Source organism: Drosophila obscura, unplaced genomic scaffold, assembly GCF_018151105.1.
Source record: "Drosophila obscura isolate BZ-5 IFL unplaced genomic scaffold, ASM1815110v1 contig_4, whole genome shotgun sequence".
In the NCBI taxonomy this organism is placed as follows: domain Eukaryota; kingdom Metazoa; phylum Arthropoda; class Insecta; order Diptera; family Drosophilidae; genus Drosophila; species Drosophila obscura.
In genome coordinates, this window is record NW_024542828.1 from 7,666,679 (window position 1) to 7,683,201 (window position 16,523).

General features: G+C 46.4%; 1 protein-coding gene across 2 annotated transcripts; it reads right to left on the bottom strand.

The window, feature by feature from the left end:
* Positions 1 to 8,321: 8,321 nt before the first annotated feature.
* On the bottom strand, positions 8,322 to 14,038 carry LOC111066406 (acetylcholine receptor subunit alpha-like 2). Of its 2 annotated transcripts, XM_022354980.2 has the most exons (8): positions 13,403 to 14,038; positions 13,058 to 13,335; positions 11,711 to 11,865; positions 11,463 to 11,643; positions 10,522 to 10,681; positions 9,747 to 10,332; positions 9,387 to 9,588; positions 8,322 to 8,640 (listed from the first exon to the last, which is right to left on the bottom strand). In XM_022354980.2, the coding sequence occupies exons 2-8, from the start codon at positions 13,298 to 13,300 to the stop codon at positions 8,446 to 8,448; spliced, it is 1,722 nt and encodes a 573-aa protein (XP_022210672.1). In that variant the 5' UTR covers positions 13,301 to 13,335; positions 13,403 to 14,038; the 3' UTR covers positions 8,322 to 8,445. The 2 variants fall into 2 exon arrangements, with proteins under 2 accessions (XP_022210672.1, XP_022210681.1); XM_022354989.2 differs by having other exon boundaries at positions 13,058 to 14,038.
* Between the last annotated feature and the right edge of the window lie 2,485 nt (positions 14,039 to 16,523).

Here is a 16,523-nt window from a genome sequence, read left to right on the forward strand (position 1 = left end):
TGCAGCTGCAGCTATCTCCTGTCATCTCCAAGGGGATGCTGTAGCTGCTGCTGCTGTGGCTGCTGTTGCTGCTGTTGCTGCCTCAGCTTCTATGCTTAGGTACGTGCAACAATCAAGTGTCAGCGTAATGAGCTATCAAGCTGCAAAATATGCAATTTGAGCGCGACTGAATTGTGCGACAAAGAGACCCGCTTACACACACACAAACACACCGAGCTGCTGACACTCACACAACACAAATGCCCGGTTGAGACGAGAACAACGCCAACGACAACGACAACGACAACACCTCGCTATCGCAGGAGCTTTTGCTAAATTTTGCGTGTAAGTGACAAGTCCCGCATAAAAGGGCATAACAACTGCAAAATTCTGATGTGAGTAGGAACTATGCAGGGTACATGTGTGTGGTGTGGTGTGTGTGTGTGTGTTCTGCGGTAAACACACACAGACACACAGGCAGTAGTCAGACTGTGAGTGGAGGAGGAAGCAGGATGGGGGCGACGCGTTTTTGTTGCACTTATTAATGAACAAACAACAGAGCGGCTACGTAATCATCGTTGTCAGCCAAGCGCCATCATAATCAAGCACTCAAGCGCATAATTATGGCATGGGTAAGAGTGGGTAGGGACAGTGGTAGGGACAGGGGTAGGGACAGGGGTAGGGACAGGGGTAGGGACAGGGGTAGGGACAGGGGCAGGGGCAGGGGCAGGGGCATGGTCGCGGTCCATGATGAGGGTTGAGGGATGAGGCTTGCGGCGTCCTGTCCTGACGTTCGTTGGCTTGGTTTTTTTTGGATTTTGGGTTTGAGGTTTGAATATTGTTCTGTGGTTAGAAACCAACGAGATGCAGTGGCGTCGTCACTAGGAGACAGACATGAATTCTTCTACCAGTTGTTGGGAATCACAGGAAGAGCCGAATTTATGAAATCATTAAGGAGAAGAATACTGCTTACTGCTTTATCTGGTGCCAATCCTCTTGCCTATTCTAGGCGACGCCCCTGCTTTAGTCACTGACCAGCAGCGCCTTGCACATGGCGCTATGTTTCCAGTCTCTTGATATCATTGCGCTCCTCTGCTGTGCTCTGCTCTGCTCTGCTTGTTGCTCTCGTCGTTGTCGCCATAGTCGGTTTGTATCCCATAATTTACAATTAAAAATCATGACACTTAAACATAATTAAAATATGAAAACGGTTTTTGCAGCTACGCAACAATAAAGTGTAATAAAAGTTAATTAGAAGAAGTGCAAAATACGAGTACGAGCGAGGAGCCCTTAAAGCCCAGCCAAGCCCCCCAACCCATGCCAGGCAAATGCATGCACAAAAACCCATTAAATTTTGGTTGTATGTGCCATTGCCAAGTTCAGCCAGCAATGGGGGCAAAAAGTATTGAGCACTAATGTGTTTTTAATCACCAATGCAGTCAGCCGTGGAGGTGGCTTGCATTTGCAACTCGTTGTTTATTATGCCATTCGGCAGGACTTAAATATTCCATGCAAGAATCTGGCTTGGGCGAGCCAGTCAGAACAATGCAGTCATCGGGGTGTTAAATGGTTTTGTCTGCATGTCAAATTACAGGAAGCATAATTTCAAGCCTGGCTGCCCGCACCCGCACCCGCACCCAACCCAAAACCCAAACCAACGCCACAAAACATCAAGTCAAAACCCAACTCAACCGAGTCCAATCCAAAGTAAGCATAAAGGGGAAAGCGAACACACACAAAAGGTGCAAAGCAAACGCTTTGAAATTATGCATTGAATTTTTGGGGCTGGAATTGTTGTGTGGGATCGTGTCAGCGGGGGGACTGGTATTTATTGCTGGTCATTAGGCAAATCCATTGAGCAGTTAGAGGGATAATCAATATAGATTATCGAAGAGGAAATGGAAATTTAAATTTGTAAGAACATCAAGTGATCAGCTAAGGCTTAAAACTGTTTTAAAATATAATAAATTTACGGAATAGGCAGCGTTAAATATATTTAGACTTTGCTTAGATTTATCAGATGTTAAATACAATTAAATAGATTAAGTAAAGTTCTGCTAGTCGATTGCCATTTTGAGGCTTTCCTCTACTCTGTCCTTCTGCTCCAAGTACTCGGGACCACCCACTTCATGCCGCCTAATGCAGTTTCGAGTGCATTATGTAAAATATCCTTTGTGTGTTGTGCTATTAATTAGGCATATTAAAATCGACGCTGACAGCTTTGTGGTTAGCCGCCGGTTCGAGGTTCGAGGTTTTTGGGGCCTTAGCCGTCAAGGATATTTTAATCAGGCCAATTGTTTAAGCGACTGCATTATGCAGGATCGCAGTGAACCGCAGCTGAGGCTCATTACAAATGAAAATTACCAATTAATAATAAAGCTTCAAGAAGGCTAAGAATTTCTCATTACTCTTTCTCTCACTCAGGCTCCGGGATGAACCAGCCAAAAAAAAAGAAAAAAAAGGCGAACTTTTGCGGTGATCTGGTGAATGCAAAAATCATTCAAGTATATACATACATACCCATTTACATATATACGCGTACATATTTCTCCCAGCGCTCTGCTTTGCTCTGTATATTTTTTTTGTGGGTCATAAGCCATTAGCCAGGGCAAACGGAAAACACGCTAAGCCAGCGCGCGGACTGTGAGCGGACTGTAAGTCCTTTATGCATGCTGGATGAGGATGATTCTGGTGCTGAGGCAGAGGCACAGGCTGCGGTTGTGGCTGCAAATGGAAGTGGCACTGCCACTGGACTCACAGTGGTGTGAGAGTGCGGCGTGGGCGATGCAGCAGCATTGAGGGCCAAAAAGTTAATTGTAAACATGACCCAGTTTGCAGTGGACACTCCACCCATTCCCGGCTTTGGCTGCTGCTGCTTCACTGCTCCTCCTGGTTGTGCCAGTCACTCATTCAGTTCAGTGCCGCAAACTATGGTGCGCTTTTGTCTGGAGCTTGAGCAGGAGACATCGGGTGGGCTGTGCATCCCTGAATGAAGAATGCCTCACGCTTTATTATGCGACATTGGCCCCAGCAGCAGCAGCAGCAGCAGGCAGCTGCTTCAAAAGGATATTTGTAATGCTCCATTGTGCAGCTCTCTTGTTACTGGTGCTGGGTGCTGGGTGCTGCGTGCTGTTGCCGCTGTCACCTAAGTCATTTTGGCCTCACTTGAGTAATGGCAGCAACGCCTTAAAATATGCAAAAGCTCGAAAAATGTTTATAATATCTGCAGTGCAAACAAGACGACGTTTGCCGCCGGAGACGAGAGAGTGCAGTGCAAAAAGGGATTTCCATGCGGGGTCTGGTATGGTCTGGTCTGGCCTGGCCCCGATCTGTGTGCAGGTTGTAGTTGCAGTTTCTTAGTTATCCCGAAAAATGCCCTACAGGCTTCGTTGCAGCATCCATGCGGGGCATGCAGCTGGCTGGCTGGGTGGCTGGGTGGGTGGGTGTGTGGGTGTTGGCTGCAGCTCAAGTTAATTGGATTTGGGCAGAGTGCTGCCACGGGCGACCTTTGAAGGCTGTTCGCTGTGACGCTTGCTGCATTCAGAGTGTGTGTGTGTTAGTGGGTGGGTGGTTAGGGGGGTCAGTTGTAGTTCTAATGGCTCCAAGTGTCTTTTTAATGACACCTGAAGTCATTCGCCAAGCTTAAGCACTTGAACTATCTACGTAAAAGTTTCCCTCAGCAGACAAAGAAGAACGCGGAACTTCTGCTGCTTCGACACTTGGAGACTGTTCTGGGCCACAAATCGTAATGCACATTGACGCAAGAAAGCTGGCAACATAGCGGGAATTGAAGCAGACAGCAGCCATCCGCTCCATGGGTGTCTGCCCCGCCCCGCTCCACCCTCTTAACACGCCACATAAGTCAATTTTCAAGTGGATGTCCAACATGAATGAGTAATGTGTGGGGCGAGTGAGTGCTACAGTCAGAGTCATCGCAAGGGGATATGGGGATATGGGGGAATCTCCAGAGTAAGAGTCGGAAAACATTGCTCCAAATTAAATGGGGACTCAATTTCATAATCAATTTTTGTCTTAGTATCCTTCGTAGTCTACGTCTCTGTGCCACTCGCACACTCGTGCACTGCTAAGCATCTCCATTTGATACATATAGAGTCAAATATGCTTACCGTTTTGGGGCCTGGGGAGAGGCGGGGGAGCATGAACATAAAGTACATTTTGCCTCAGAGCCAGTCTCCGGGATGTGACGCAAAACTTGCCACCAAAGAACACCAGCCACACGGAGCTATGCCACAACAAAGACGTTGCACATAGGACTACTTGGATATGCATAAAACTATGCTACATTGGCACTAAAACAAACAGCAGAACGGCACATGGAGGTGGGTGTGGGGTGTCTGTGTCTGTGTATTTATAAATGTACAAGATGCTGGGTGATGATGCTGATGAAACATGCCCAGGCAAAGGTAACATAATCCCAGGGTTGAAGAACTTGATTGCAGGAGGGCAGGAACTAAACCAGGATATAAATTAATGTTAGGTTTAAGACTATACCTTGTGCCAGTCTATATGTAAAGAAATAGGAATGATGGAAATTATGAGCGTAAAATAATAATGCAAATGCGATTGGAACTAGTTCTAAGGGTCACTCAGCTCTGCTCATCAGCAGCTACATACAGAGTCGCCCTGCTCATCCCCCACTCAACCAAAGCTTTTATGTTGGCTGAGTAAATGTTTAAAATATTTGGGCTGCCTCAGCTTCTGCTTTTCCTGCTGCTGCTCCTCCTGCTGCTGCTCCTCCTCCTCCTCCTGCTGCTGCTCCTTCTGCTGCTGCTGCTCCTCCTACATGTACTCGTAGTTGAAGTTCTGCGCCCAAAATTATTAAGATGAGTGGCATAAATTATGAGCAGACCAGCAGCAGCAGCAGCAGCAGGAGGAGGAGCAGCAGCAGCAGACGACCGGGCACAGGACTCGTAAAAGCCGCTGGCATATTATCCATAGGGACTTTGGGTTAGTGGGGGGGCGGAGGGGATGGATTGTTTGATGAGTGAATGACTAACTGCATGACAGTTTAGCCAGGGTATGTGTATGTGTGTGTTTGTGTGTGGGTGGGTGCTTGTGTCTGTGTGGTTTACATGTAGGGGTTGATCACTTTAAGTATTGACAACGTTGGACGACTGCAAGTCGTATACATAATGTTCGGGTGTGTGTGTGTGTGTGTACTTGAGGTTCCTCTTGGTTGGTTGGGGGTGGGCAGGGCCTGTGGCAGTTAGTTTAATATTTATTTAATTTAATATGCTAATTGGATGTGATCTGTGCATACGTGTGTGTGTGTCTATGTCCTGTCCTGTGCTGTGCTGTAAGAGCAGCAGCAGCAACAACTTTACGAGCGAACAATTCATAAATAAATGAATACGAAAGTTTTCACATGTCAACGAATTGAGTTTGTGTGTGTGTTCAGTTTAGTTCCCCCTCACTGCTTCATTCTTGGGGCAACTACAACTATAACTACTGCTGCTGCTGCTGCTGCACCACCGACTTTTATAAATCGTTTTGAAAAATTTGCCACCAAAGACGGAAAATGCTGTCAGCAGATAGCAGACTTGTGCCGCAAGGCACCAGCCACAAGCGACGACAAATTGTTTTTGCGATAAGATGGGACAAGTGACATGCGGCTCTAATCGTTTAGAGCACGGCCCCCAAAAGGGGCGCGTTCCCATTGCAACCTAAAAGGCTGCCACTCCGTTAACGTTAATTATATTAAAGTGAAGCAGAGGCAGAGACAGAGACAGACACAGACTAAGCTGCCATGCTGTACATGGCCTGACCGTTGCAGCAATTGCATTAAAAGTGTGAAAAATAGCAGTGCACTTGCATACATATGTAATGCACCACGGACCCCCCACACCCCCCCAGTGCCCGCAATGCTTTCTGCATTCTGCAATCAAATTGAATTTGTCAAACGATATAAATAAATGGTTTATCAAACGAATTGCAAAACTCTGCTGTCAGCGGGAAATGGAATTGCATGCCAAAAAGTATGCAATGAATTATACGCGAACGGACAAAAGGAAAATGTAACAACTCAAAAACACACCGGGGCCGGGAAAAAAACTCCAGCTGCAGAAATAGTACAAATAAAATCTTAAAAAATACATATCGAAAATATGTATATAAAAAATTCTGCAGCGCTGGGAAATGGTTTTTTTTTTCTGTTCACAAATTGTAGGGTGTCCAGCGCAGAATGGTGGCGTGGCAGCGGTATGCTTGGTTTGCGGCACACATTTGGCTGCACTGGAAAGCAGAGTTGGTAAAGTTATGAAAACTCGTGCCACTCGGAGCTCTCCCCACTGGCTTTTGTCCATATGTCTCACTCCAAAGTATTGATGATGTAATTAAATGAAAAAAGGGGGGACGACTGCTTTTCTATCCATCTATCTAACATCAACAGCAGGAGGAAATTATGGAAAAATATGTACCATGCTGAAGGATTTGAATGCATATATTTTGGACGAATTCTATTCATAGAAATGTTCATTCATGTATTTCTGTGTGGTGCAACATTCTGATTGCATTAGTTTACGTAAAATCTACATTTTTGATGGAGTTTCATGTTGAGAAATATTTTATTTTGTGTTATTTTGGTATAATTTGTATCTATGATATTTATTATTGCATGTAAATGAAATATTTTGACTTGACTTGGAGTCGATAATTATTTTTGGTGTAGTTTCCTGGTCTATTTTCGCTGCCCTGGGCTGTTGTTCCATTGTGAGCCTGGTCTATTCCGGTGTAGGGCATTCGTTGGGCTTTTAAATCCAACTTTCTCATTGTTTATCTCTGCTGCTGATGCGTACGTTTTTCTGCTTTTCCCTTGGCACCTTTTTGTGCTGTATTTTTCATACATATGTGAAGCACAAATAATATGAATTTAAATTGAAGCTAAGAAAATAAAAAAAAGGGAGAACGACACAAAGAAGAGCGTCAGCAGCGGCTCGTTGAACTGTGAAAAGTAGACGGGAAGTAGCGAAAATGATGCACACTCGCAGGCGAACAATCGCAGTCCCAGTGCCATACAGTAAGCGACATGCTGCGAAAGTCAGTCAGTCATCAAGTCAGTCAGTGAGTGAGGCAGTCACTGTGCCAGCCATATTGGCACAGTGAATGGGTAGCGGGTGCGTGCGTAAAGTGATTCTCGATAGGAGGAAAATGTATGCAAAATAAATGCACACACGGTACACGCCATCGGATGGAGGTTCCACCTCCTGAAGAGCGGCGTAGGAGAGACTTGTTGAGCTGCAGACCCGCTACCCGTTACCCGTTACTCACTCTCATCTATGACCCGGGCGCTCCATTCGTTTTGTTGTATGTACAGCATACTCGTGCCAGTAAGAAATTGCAATTGCTTTGCGCAAACTGACATTGACAGCCTCTGGCATGGAATGGTGGAAAATGAGGGGGACTGGAGCCGAAGCTGGAAGCTGGAGCTGTGGCTGGCCTGCCACTCTGTTCCCCATCAATTTGAATGACATTCACAAACAGCAAGCATACAAAAAGAAGGAAATATATACACGCATATATGTATACTATATACAAACACATATACATATGTATGTATGTAAGTACAAGCAGAACAAAATGAAAAAGAAAATTGTGACATTTGTATAGAAATAGTTTTGCAGTTGTAGCAAATAGTTTTGCAGACATTTTTTGATTGCCGCATACTTTAAGGGGTTCGAGGCAGTCAACCAGAATGGATGCCAGTGCAATTTTCCGAGAACGAATAAAAGTGAAATATTATTTCGGGGGCTGGGGCAGATTTTTAGCACTGCTCTGAACAGAGCTTTTGGTTTTTAATATTTTAATAAGTCAACCAGCAATATACTCATCCACTTTTCATTATCAACAAGCATAAATATTCGTACATATGTATATATATATATGGGTACATAAGTATATGTATATGCACGACTTTCCATGTGCTCGTTCTCCTGGCCCAAACGATGCCATCTTCCACATGAGCTGGCATCCGTTGCTTGCGCATTTTGCAGCATTTTCAAAAGGTTAATTTTCCAGTTATCAAATAAAAGGCCAGGCGTAGCCATGCCAGCAGCTGGCTGTTTGCTGTTGGCTGTTGGCTACACACATGCTTGGCAAATAGTTTTGACAGCCATCGAGAGAGTGAAGGATGATGCTATGGGATGGAATAGGAGGGGGGAAACTGCACTGCTAGTTGGCATCCCAACCTCCTTCGTACGAGCATTTTCCACAGCATTTTTCTTGTAATAAGTTTAGCTCTAGAGTGCCGTGCCCGGCATGCCCCGCAAAGCGAACAATTTTCTGGCAGAACTCGTTTTGCATTTTAGCATTTTGCTTGGCTGCTTTGGGGCCAACAAATTTTGTTTTTTATTTTATTTGTATTTTGCTTGTATATTAATTTTAATTTGAAAACATTAAGCTACGAAATCAACTTAGGGTTAGGATTTAGATTCAGTTTCATTTATGAATTTAATTCTTCTTCTCGGTTAGATTGTAGATTTGCTTGGCAACATCCGACAGCTGGACATCAATGGCCTTGGTGTCGTCGTACAGCGAGGGTGCCTCGCCCAGGATCACAAATGTGCCCACCAGCGACGCGATCATGAAGAGCCACAGAAAGAGCCGATCCATGACCATGGCCACAAAGCCCCAATCCTGATCCTCCTGCAAAATGGTAAATTGAAAAAAAAAAGAAACACACTTTAGTCAGTCGAACGAAAGCGAATGAAATATGGCAGCTAATTGAGCTTTGAGCCCGCACTTTGAGCGATTGGCTTTCATTAGGCACTTGGTTCTTAATCTACTTATGCCCGGCATCAGTTCGGTTATCAATCACAAGGCAAAATCGAAGTGGAGTCGAGCAAAAATGGGGGGGAAAAAAGCAGACCAAAGCAAAGGAGCCAACAACAAAAAAAAGACAGTGAAAAGCCCTATGGGGCGCACAACAAAGAACATTTTCGGGTTGTTTGATTGAAACGTTTGGCTAAGCTCGCTCCCGCCGCCCCCACAGATGAAGTGGGGAATGTTGCATGAGATGAGGGCTACCTACCGGAGGCTGGCCACTGGCCACTGGCTACGGGATGGCTGCTGCGCCAATTGCCAGTCAATTGAACAAAAGCAATTAAAAGTGGATTTGCCGTGCCGTGCCGAACCGAACCGAGCCGAGCGCTCTTAAAGTGCAAATATGAGAAAAGCTTAAATAAGTCGACAAAATAAAGCTAGTCCCTGCCAAGCATCAGAGACAGGGAAAAGCGATTTTTGCGGTTTTTCTTTCTCCGGCTCCAGCATCCAGCATCGGGCAGAGCCTGTGCCTGGATTCTGGAGCCTGCGACCGACAAACGGAATTTCCAATTAAAAATTCAATCAGCTGCTGCTGCTGCTGCTGTTGCTGCTGCTTCTACCAGACTCACCGCATTGAACTCGTCCTGCCGCTGCATGTGATGCTGTATGAACATGACGTTGTGGATGGCCTTCTCCAGCTCGAAAGGATACTTTTTGCGTGCCGCCACATCGCTCAAAGAGTCGTCCAGGCCGGACAGCACCGATGGCAGGCCGTTGTAGCCGCTCAATGTGCTGAGGCCGCCACCCAAAGCGCCCACCAGGCCGCTGAATCTGTAAACGTGAGACCACATGTCCGCCCACTGTCATAAGGTGCAGGACAGGCTGCGAGGGCTGACCGAGAGGAACATCTGTAAGCCTTTCGGCCTGTGGCCAAGCTTCTTGCGAGCAGCCCTCGCACATGGATTGTCTGATGGGATAAGATATCTTACCTGTTGGTGGCCGTGGTAACATGCATGCCAGTGCATCCCCCCACCCCGACACGGCCTTGCATGCGCCGAATGGAGTCCGGACTGGAGCCGCCCGAGTTCATTTGCATCTCATCCATCAGGGCCTGGCCGAACTTCGACTTGCTGAACTTCAGGCCGTAATTGATCTTATTAGCGGCCAGATCACGCAGCAAATCCTTGGGGACACGCATCAGCAGAAACTTGGGCAGCCGCTTGATGAAGAACGAGCGTATCCAGGGCCGCATCTTGTGGGTGCTCGGCTTCCGATAGTGTATATTGAGTATAATGATGGTAATGACGACGCTCAGCCCCACCAGCAACATGGTGAAGAGTAGGTACTTTCCCAGCAGCGGCAGGGCCAGCGACGTTGAGGGTATAATCTCGGATATGAGCAGGAAGAACATGGTCTGTGAGAGCAGAATGCTGATGCAGAGCGCAATCTTTTCGCCAGAGTCCGCGGGCAGATAGAAAACGAGCACCGACAGGTAGGAGATGCCCACGCACGGAATGATCAGATTAACCGTGTAGAACAGAGTCTTTCGCCTCAGTGTAATGTTGAAGAAGATATCTGGAACAGTCCAACAAGCGATATTCCAGCAGCGGCAGCAGCGGCAGCAGAACAAAATAAAAGGAAGATGGAGATTTTTTTGGGGGGTGGGTGGAGGGAGGGAAAAAAATTGTGTGGGATGAGTTTGGGTAGAGCTTTCGCGTAATTTGATTGTCGGCGATTGTAAGCTTTAAACTCCACAAAACTCACCCGGATACGGTTCGGCACAGCACGGATAATATTTCTCATGCCGCTCCGCTGGCACGCCCAATATGTCCCACTCGACACTGGGATAATACTCGCGCAAATCAATGCCAATCTCCACTTTGTTGTCCTTGTCGTTCTTCTGGCTGATGTGCTTCAAATCGATCTGCAATATGAGAAATAACCGTTGAATCGTTGATGGAGCCGTTAAAATCGCCATCGGCCATCGGCCATCGCCAAACCCATCGCCCTAACAGCGTTACAGCGTCAAAGGCTCTTAAAGCCAACGGGCGTGACAACTTCATTCCCGTTGGCAAGTCAACGTTCCTTGCCTTGCCAGGCTCAAGTGCAGTCGTTAAAAGAGTAGCGAAAATTTAAATGCGTTGACAAACGCTTCGCTTCGCTGCTCTACGCTTCGCCAGCGTGGCCAAGAAGGCGACTGCCTTGGGTATTGTGTGTGAACGTGGACTCAGGTCCGCAGGGTCAGCGGAAGTGGAAGTAGCTGAGAGTCGCACTTTGGCTTAATTTATGGCCGCGCATTTTTATGACAGCGACACACAGTTCAGAGAGAGAGAGAGAGCGGAGAGCAGAGGGAGAGCTCTTGCTCTTGTGACTTGCTCGCTCACTCTTAGTAAATTTATGTGTGTGTGTGTGACGGTTAGACAAGTTTCAATTACACTTTTACAATTTCTCACATTTTAATCTGAAGAGAGACGCCCCCGCCGCCGCCGCCACCGCCACCGCCACCGCCGACGCCTTTTCGATGTTCTCACGGCATCTTAGGCTTGTAAGTCTTTGGGCTCTGCCTCCCTAGATAAATGGTTGCCCATAAATCGCCAGCCACGCCCATTTATCTAGTAGCAGAGCATGTCGAGTGGCACGCAGCAGAAGGAGGAGCAGCAGCAGCAGTAGGATAGTAGCATGGGCCATGGGCCATCATCACTTACCTGATCACCATCATAGGTCCAGGAGCCGAATTTCATAAAGCAGGTCTGCTGATCGAACGGAAAGTAGCGGACATCAATCTCGCAGCTGGATTTGAAAATGGCAGGCGGTGTCCACACCACTTTGCCCGTGTAATGGAGTATGGCCTTGGTCATGGTGGTTACCACATACTCCCCATCGGCACTGGCAACAAAGGTTGGCGCAAAGTAGCAGGAAAATACATGTGCATGGATTTCGGGGGCAGACTCACTTATTGTAGAGAACAATGTCGGGTAGCCAGATGTGCTCGGAGGGCACATAAAGCTCGGTAACTCCGCCATATTCGGAGGGATCCCATTTGAATTTATGATCCTGCCATTCATGCTCCAGCCAGACGTTCGTCGTTAGAATTTGATCTTTCAGATTCTGCAAAATGAAAACCAAACATTCTCATGCTCTATGTATATACCACAAGCCAAAAATAACGAGAAGGAACGTGTGAGTCGCTTCTGGGGACGCGACTCTACTTATACCCGTACTGAGTCAGTATATACATTTTTGAGCTTATAATTTTTTAGAATTAAAAAAAAAAAAAAGACTATATATACTTTATGGGGTCGGAAACGTTTCCTTCTCTGCGTTACACACATCCACTTTTACCAAAAATCTTAACTCTTTTTTGAGTACGGGTATAAAAATAAATAAGAGTAGTAGTCGTCAGGGGCTAAGGCCCAGTCATGCATCAAGGGGGATTTGCATTTTATTTTTATTTCATTTTTTTTTTTTTTTGTGCGCCGTGGCAGTTCTCTATATCATTTGCACTTCTTCTGCATGGCATCTCGTCTCGTACCCGGCTAATGTGCTTTTTGCTGTCAGCTTACGCTTTCGTTTCCCTTTTTGGCTTGTTTTATTACCTTTTAAGCCTTTTGGTGGCTCGGTTGCCACACCGCACCGCACAGCACACCACCCATTGGCTGCCATGCAGCCGGAATTGCAGTCCCTGACAAATGGCTTCGCAGGAGGAAACTTAAAGCGAGCGCAGACAACATTATGCTTCAGTTTCAGTATACGTATACCGAGTATTCCGTGTAATGAAATGTTCCAAGAAAATGTTATCAAAATCTACTACTCACTGTGTCCCAGTTGCTGCTTCAAGTTTGAGAAATGCGGATAATTTATCTGGTGGGGCAGCCAGTAACCAGTGCTGACAGGAATAAAGCTGAGATGTTCAGCATTGAAATATTCAACTTAAATGGGGAAAAAGGAAACCCCTCAACGCTCAGCACTCAGCTTCAGCTTGGGACAACTTGAGAGTGTCATTAGAACCCCTCATAGATCCGCTTTGGCCAGACCCGGACTCGCCTCATTTGTTGCTGTTTATTGCTTAGCATATTTTATTTACGATCCGTGGAAAGTTGCTGGCAACTTTTTGTTTTGTTTTTGCTGTTGCTGTTGCTGGCAGCGCAAATGTAGCGCATCGATGCCCCATGGCTTCTCCAATACTTTGGGGTGTGGGAATTAATTAAAAATTCTGTCAATGCCAGTGCCCCAACTTTCAGCAATTGCATTAATTTATTCGACCCACCCCATCATCCCGCTTGGATATTAATGTACTCACCAAATCGATGAGTTGCGACAGCCGCAGACCCAGCTTGACCAGCACCGTGTCCGTGTTATTGCTGACGGGTCGAATGAGGCGATTATAGTTGCTCAGCAGATCGTCATAGAGCCGCTTGGCGTCCGGATTGCAATGGACTGTTTCGCAGAGCAGCAGAAACACGACCAGCAGGCAGAGTAGCTTGCAGTGCTGCCACATGGCCGAGAGCATGGGTGCCAGTTGTGGGCGTGAGCAGCGCGCCATGACGTCACACGCCGCCTTCTGTCGTAGAAGAAGGCCTTGACGGCGGCCGGGCCGGTCTTTTACGGGTATTGATACACAACACGCGCACAGGTTTTTGTTTACCTTTTTGGCTGTTCAGCTCTGCTCTGTGCTGTGCTGTTCTGTTGCCTCTACAATCTCTGGAGTCTCCTCCGGACGACGTAGCTCTGACGTAGTTCCGAGCGACGCGACACCGAGAAGAGCGAGTATTTTTTGTTTTTTTTTTTTTTGTGTTTTAGCACATGAGCTAAAAGCGTTTAAAAGTCTCCAAGTCTCGGGGAAGATACAGCCACTGCCTGCCGCTGCTGTTGCCGCTGCTGTTGCCGCTGCTGCTGTTGCTGCTGCTGCTGTTGCTGCTGCTGTTGCTGCTGCTGCTGCTGATTTTGACGTCGGCGCAGACGGCCGGTCCTCATCCGCTCAGAAACCTGAAAGAATCAACTGCTCTGACGGGAACTGGGAGCTGGAAACTCCCGTTTGCCACAAAGATGAAGCCAGCTGCGCCCATGCAGCTGATTGTTGTTCGTCCGGCAAAATGAACCAAAATAAATTTAAACTGCACCAAAAAATTTTAATTTTTCACTGCGAATATTGTTCCAAAAATATATTGAAAATATTTGCAATATTTGCGCTGGATTTGTTCTTTTTGAGAGGCAGACTTTCACTGAATTTCACCAAAACTGCTGCAGTCTGGCTGTGTTCGCTCCGTGCTGTCCTGCATAGATATTCACAGAATTCATACTGATGTGCGTATTGTTTTTGTAGCCTTGCAAGGACCTCAGTCGGCAGTCGGCAGTTGGCAATCGGCAGCCGCAGCCTCTGCCTCTGCTTTTGTAGCTTTGTCGCTTGGTCCAAAAAGTCTCGATTTGTGGCGCCACAAATGCTGCGCAGCGCCTGCGCCCTGCGTGTGTCACCCTGTTTTCGTGTGCGGCAGCCAAGGGGTCGGGCAGTGAAGAGTCAGTCGGTGTATCAAGTATTGCTGTGGCCCTGTAAGCCGTTATTCACTTAGTTACACACAGCATCTAAGCCAAGCCCTAGTCTCTGCACATTCGCTCTCTTTTTGCATCGTTTACTCTCGGGGCATCGTCTCTCTCTTTTTTTTTTGGTGGGGGGGGGGGTGGTGTCGGGTGTCTCTCTCTTTGGTTGGTTATCCTCTCGACTCCATTACAACTTTAAAAGCAGCGTGTTCTCTTTATTCTTATATATATATATATAATATTTTTGTGAGCTCTCACTCTCTCCCGCGATTCGTATGAGCCACAGCCCAAAAAAATTCCCCTGCTAACACTGAAAAAGTAAACTTCACCAATACACCCACATGCACACACACACACATACACACATGCAAAGATATACGTACACTTGTACACATACCGTTGCACATTTGGCAAACACTCATACGCCCTCCCCCCCCGCACTCCCGTTAGCTCCCACTCATCCTTGGCACATTTCGTTTAACCAGAAACCAAATTTTTCGTAATTGTCAACATTCGTTAAAATCTACGTTAACATGCAGCCAGACTCGGCCACGACACGCACCCATACACACACACACACACACACACACACACACACTAATACTCACACCCCCCACCCCCCACCCCCACCCCACACATACACCTTTCAGCACTTGTGCATTTTACATGTTTAACGTTGCACTGCTGCCCGTGCCACACTCCCATTCCCATTCCCAGTACCAATACTCCAGGCTGTGGGCTTGGGTTTTGGGGTTCGGTTTTTGGTTTCGTTTCGTTTGGTATTTTGCTGCGTCTGTTCACATATGTGTCATATTGCGATTTTGAGTTGTTTCTGTGGTTTTGGTTTTGCCACACCAGCCACACACACCACACACACCCATAGCACCCATAGTACCCATAGCACCTATGGCTGCATCCATAGCTGCTGGCTGGCACACGGACATGTAGCTGCTCGGTGAATTCTTTCGTTTGCCTTTACCCAGTAATGTTGCTCACTCTGATGACAACTATGTGGCACTGGCAGCTGATGGCACCATCCTGCGGCTTTGACTACCTTTTCTGTTTCGTGCAGTTCCCAAATTTAATTATTGGCATATGATTGAATTTAAGCAGGGTTTCTTCTTCATTTTTTTTTGCACAACTGTCGTATCTGTTTTAATTGAAATTTACAACGTTTTTTTTTGAACCCATCAATTATTCGGTTTCCCATTCAAACGAAGAATCTGCTTCAATTTGTATTCACTCGGGACAACTCTTATGGCAGAATTTGGCAGTGCCAAAAGTGGTTTACAGAAACTTTTACCCTCCAGGACTCCAGGACTTTGCCTGGATTTCGTTGCGGAGTTGCTGCTGGGACCACATTTCGGGTTCGGTTCTTTTTTTGTTTTTTTTCTGTTCTGTGTGTTTTGTTGGTCAGTGTTGTTGGAGCTCCCTGGCTGCCATAATGATACATGAACTCTGTCATTTGGTTGGCCCCGCCATTGAGCCGCGTGTGTTTTATGGCTTACGGTCATTGAAGGCGCTTTTAGCTCTGCTCTGTGATTGTTTTTTTTTTTTTTTTGTCAGATTGGTCACATCAGCGTTTTTTTTAGTTCTGGCGGGAGATTCAATGAGTCATTTGGGTGCGCCTGCTGCTGCTGCTGTGCTTTGTTGGAGACAACTTTAATCTACTCTATTAGCTGGTTTATTGCTGTTTTTTTTTGTGGCCACCCTTTAGTCATTGTACCCGTCCTTTGTTTGAGCCTCATTTGAATGAGCTGATGATGCTGCTGCTCCTGTTATTGCTTTCATTAGCCAACTCATTTCTGTGGGAGTGTTCCAGTGACGAACAAAACAGCGGCAGCGACTATGGCATGTTCCTCATGTTTTATTGCCACACGCACACGCACACGCACACCCAAGCACATGCACACTCACTCACACACACTCGCACACAACAAAGCAATCAAAATTACAGCAACAATCGTTTGCCACAATGGCAAACAACAATTTTTAGCTTGTTTGCAACTGAAACTTTTATTTGTATTGCCCCTCCCCCACCCACCTATCCTTTTTTTTTAGTATTTTAGTTTCTATTTTTTTTCTATTTTTTTTTTTTTGTATTGTGAAAAGTTTTTGCCCTGATAAATCAACAACAACAACAAAAAAGGAGTCAGAGTCGAGAGTTGTGAGAGAAAATACCCTGCAAATTGATTGCGCATCAATAGGGGCATATCTATCCACACTCACAT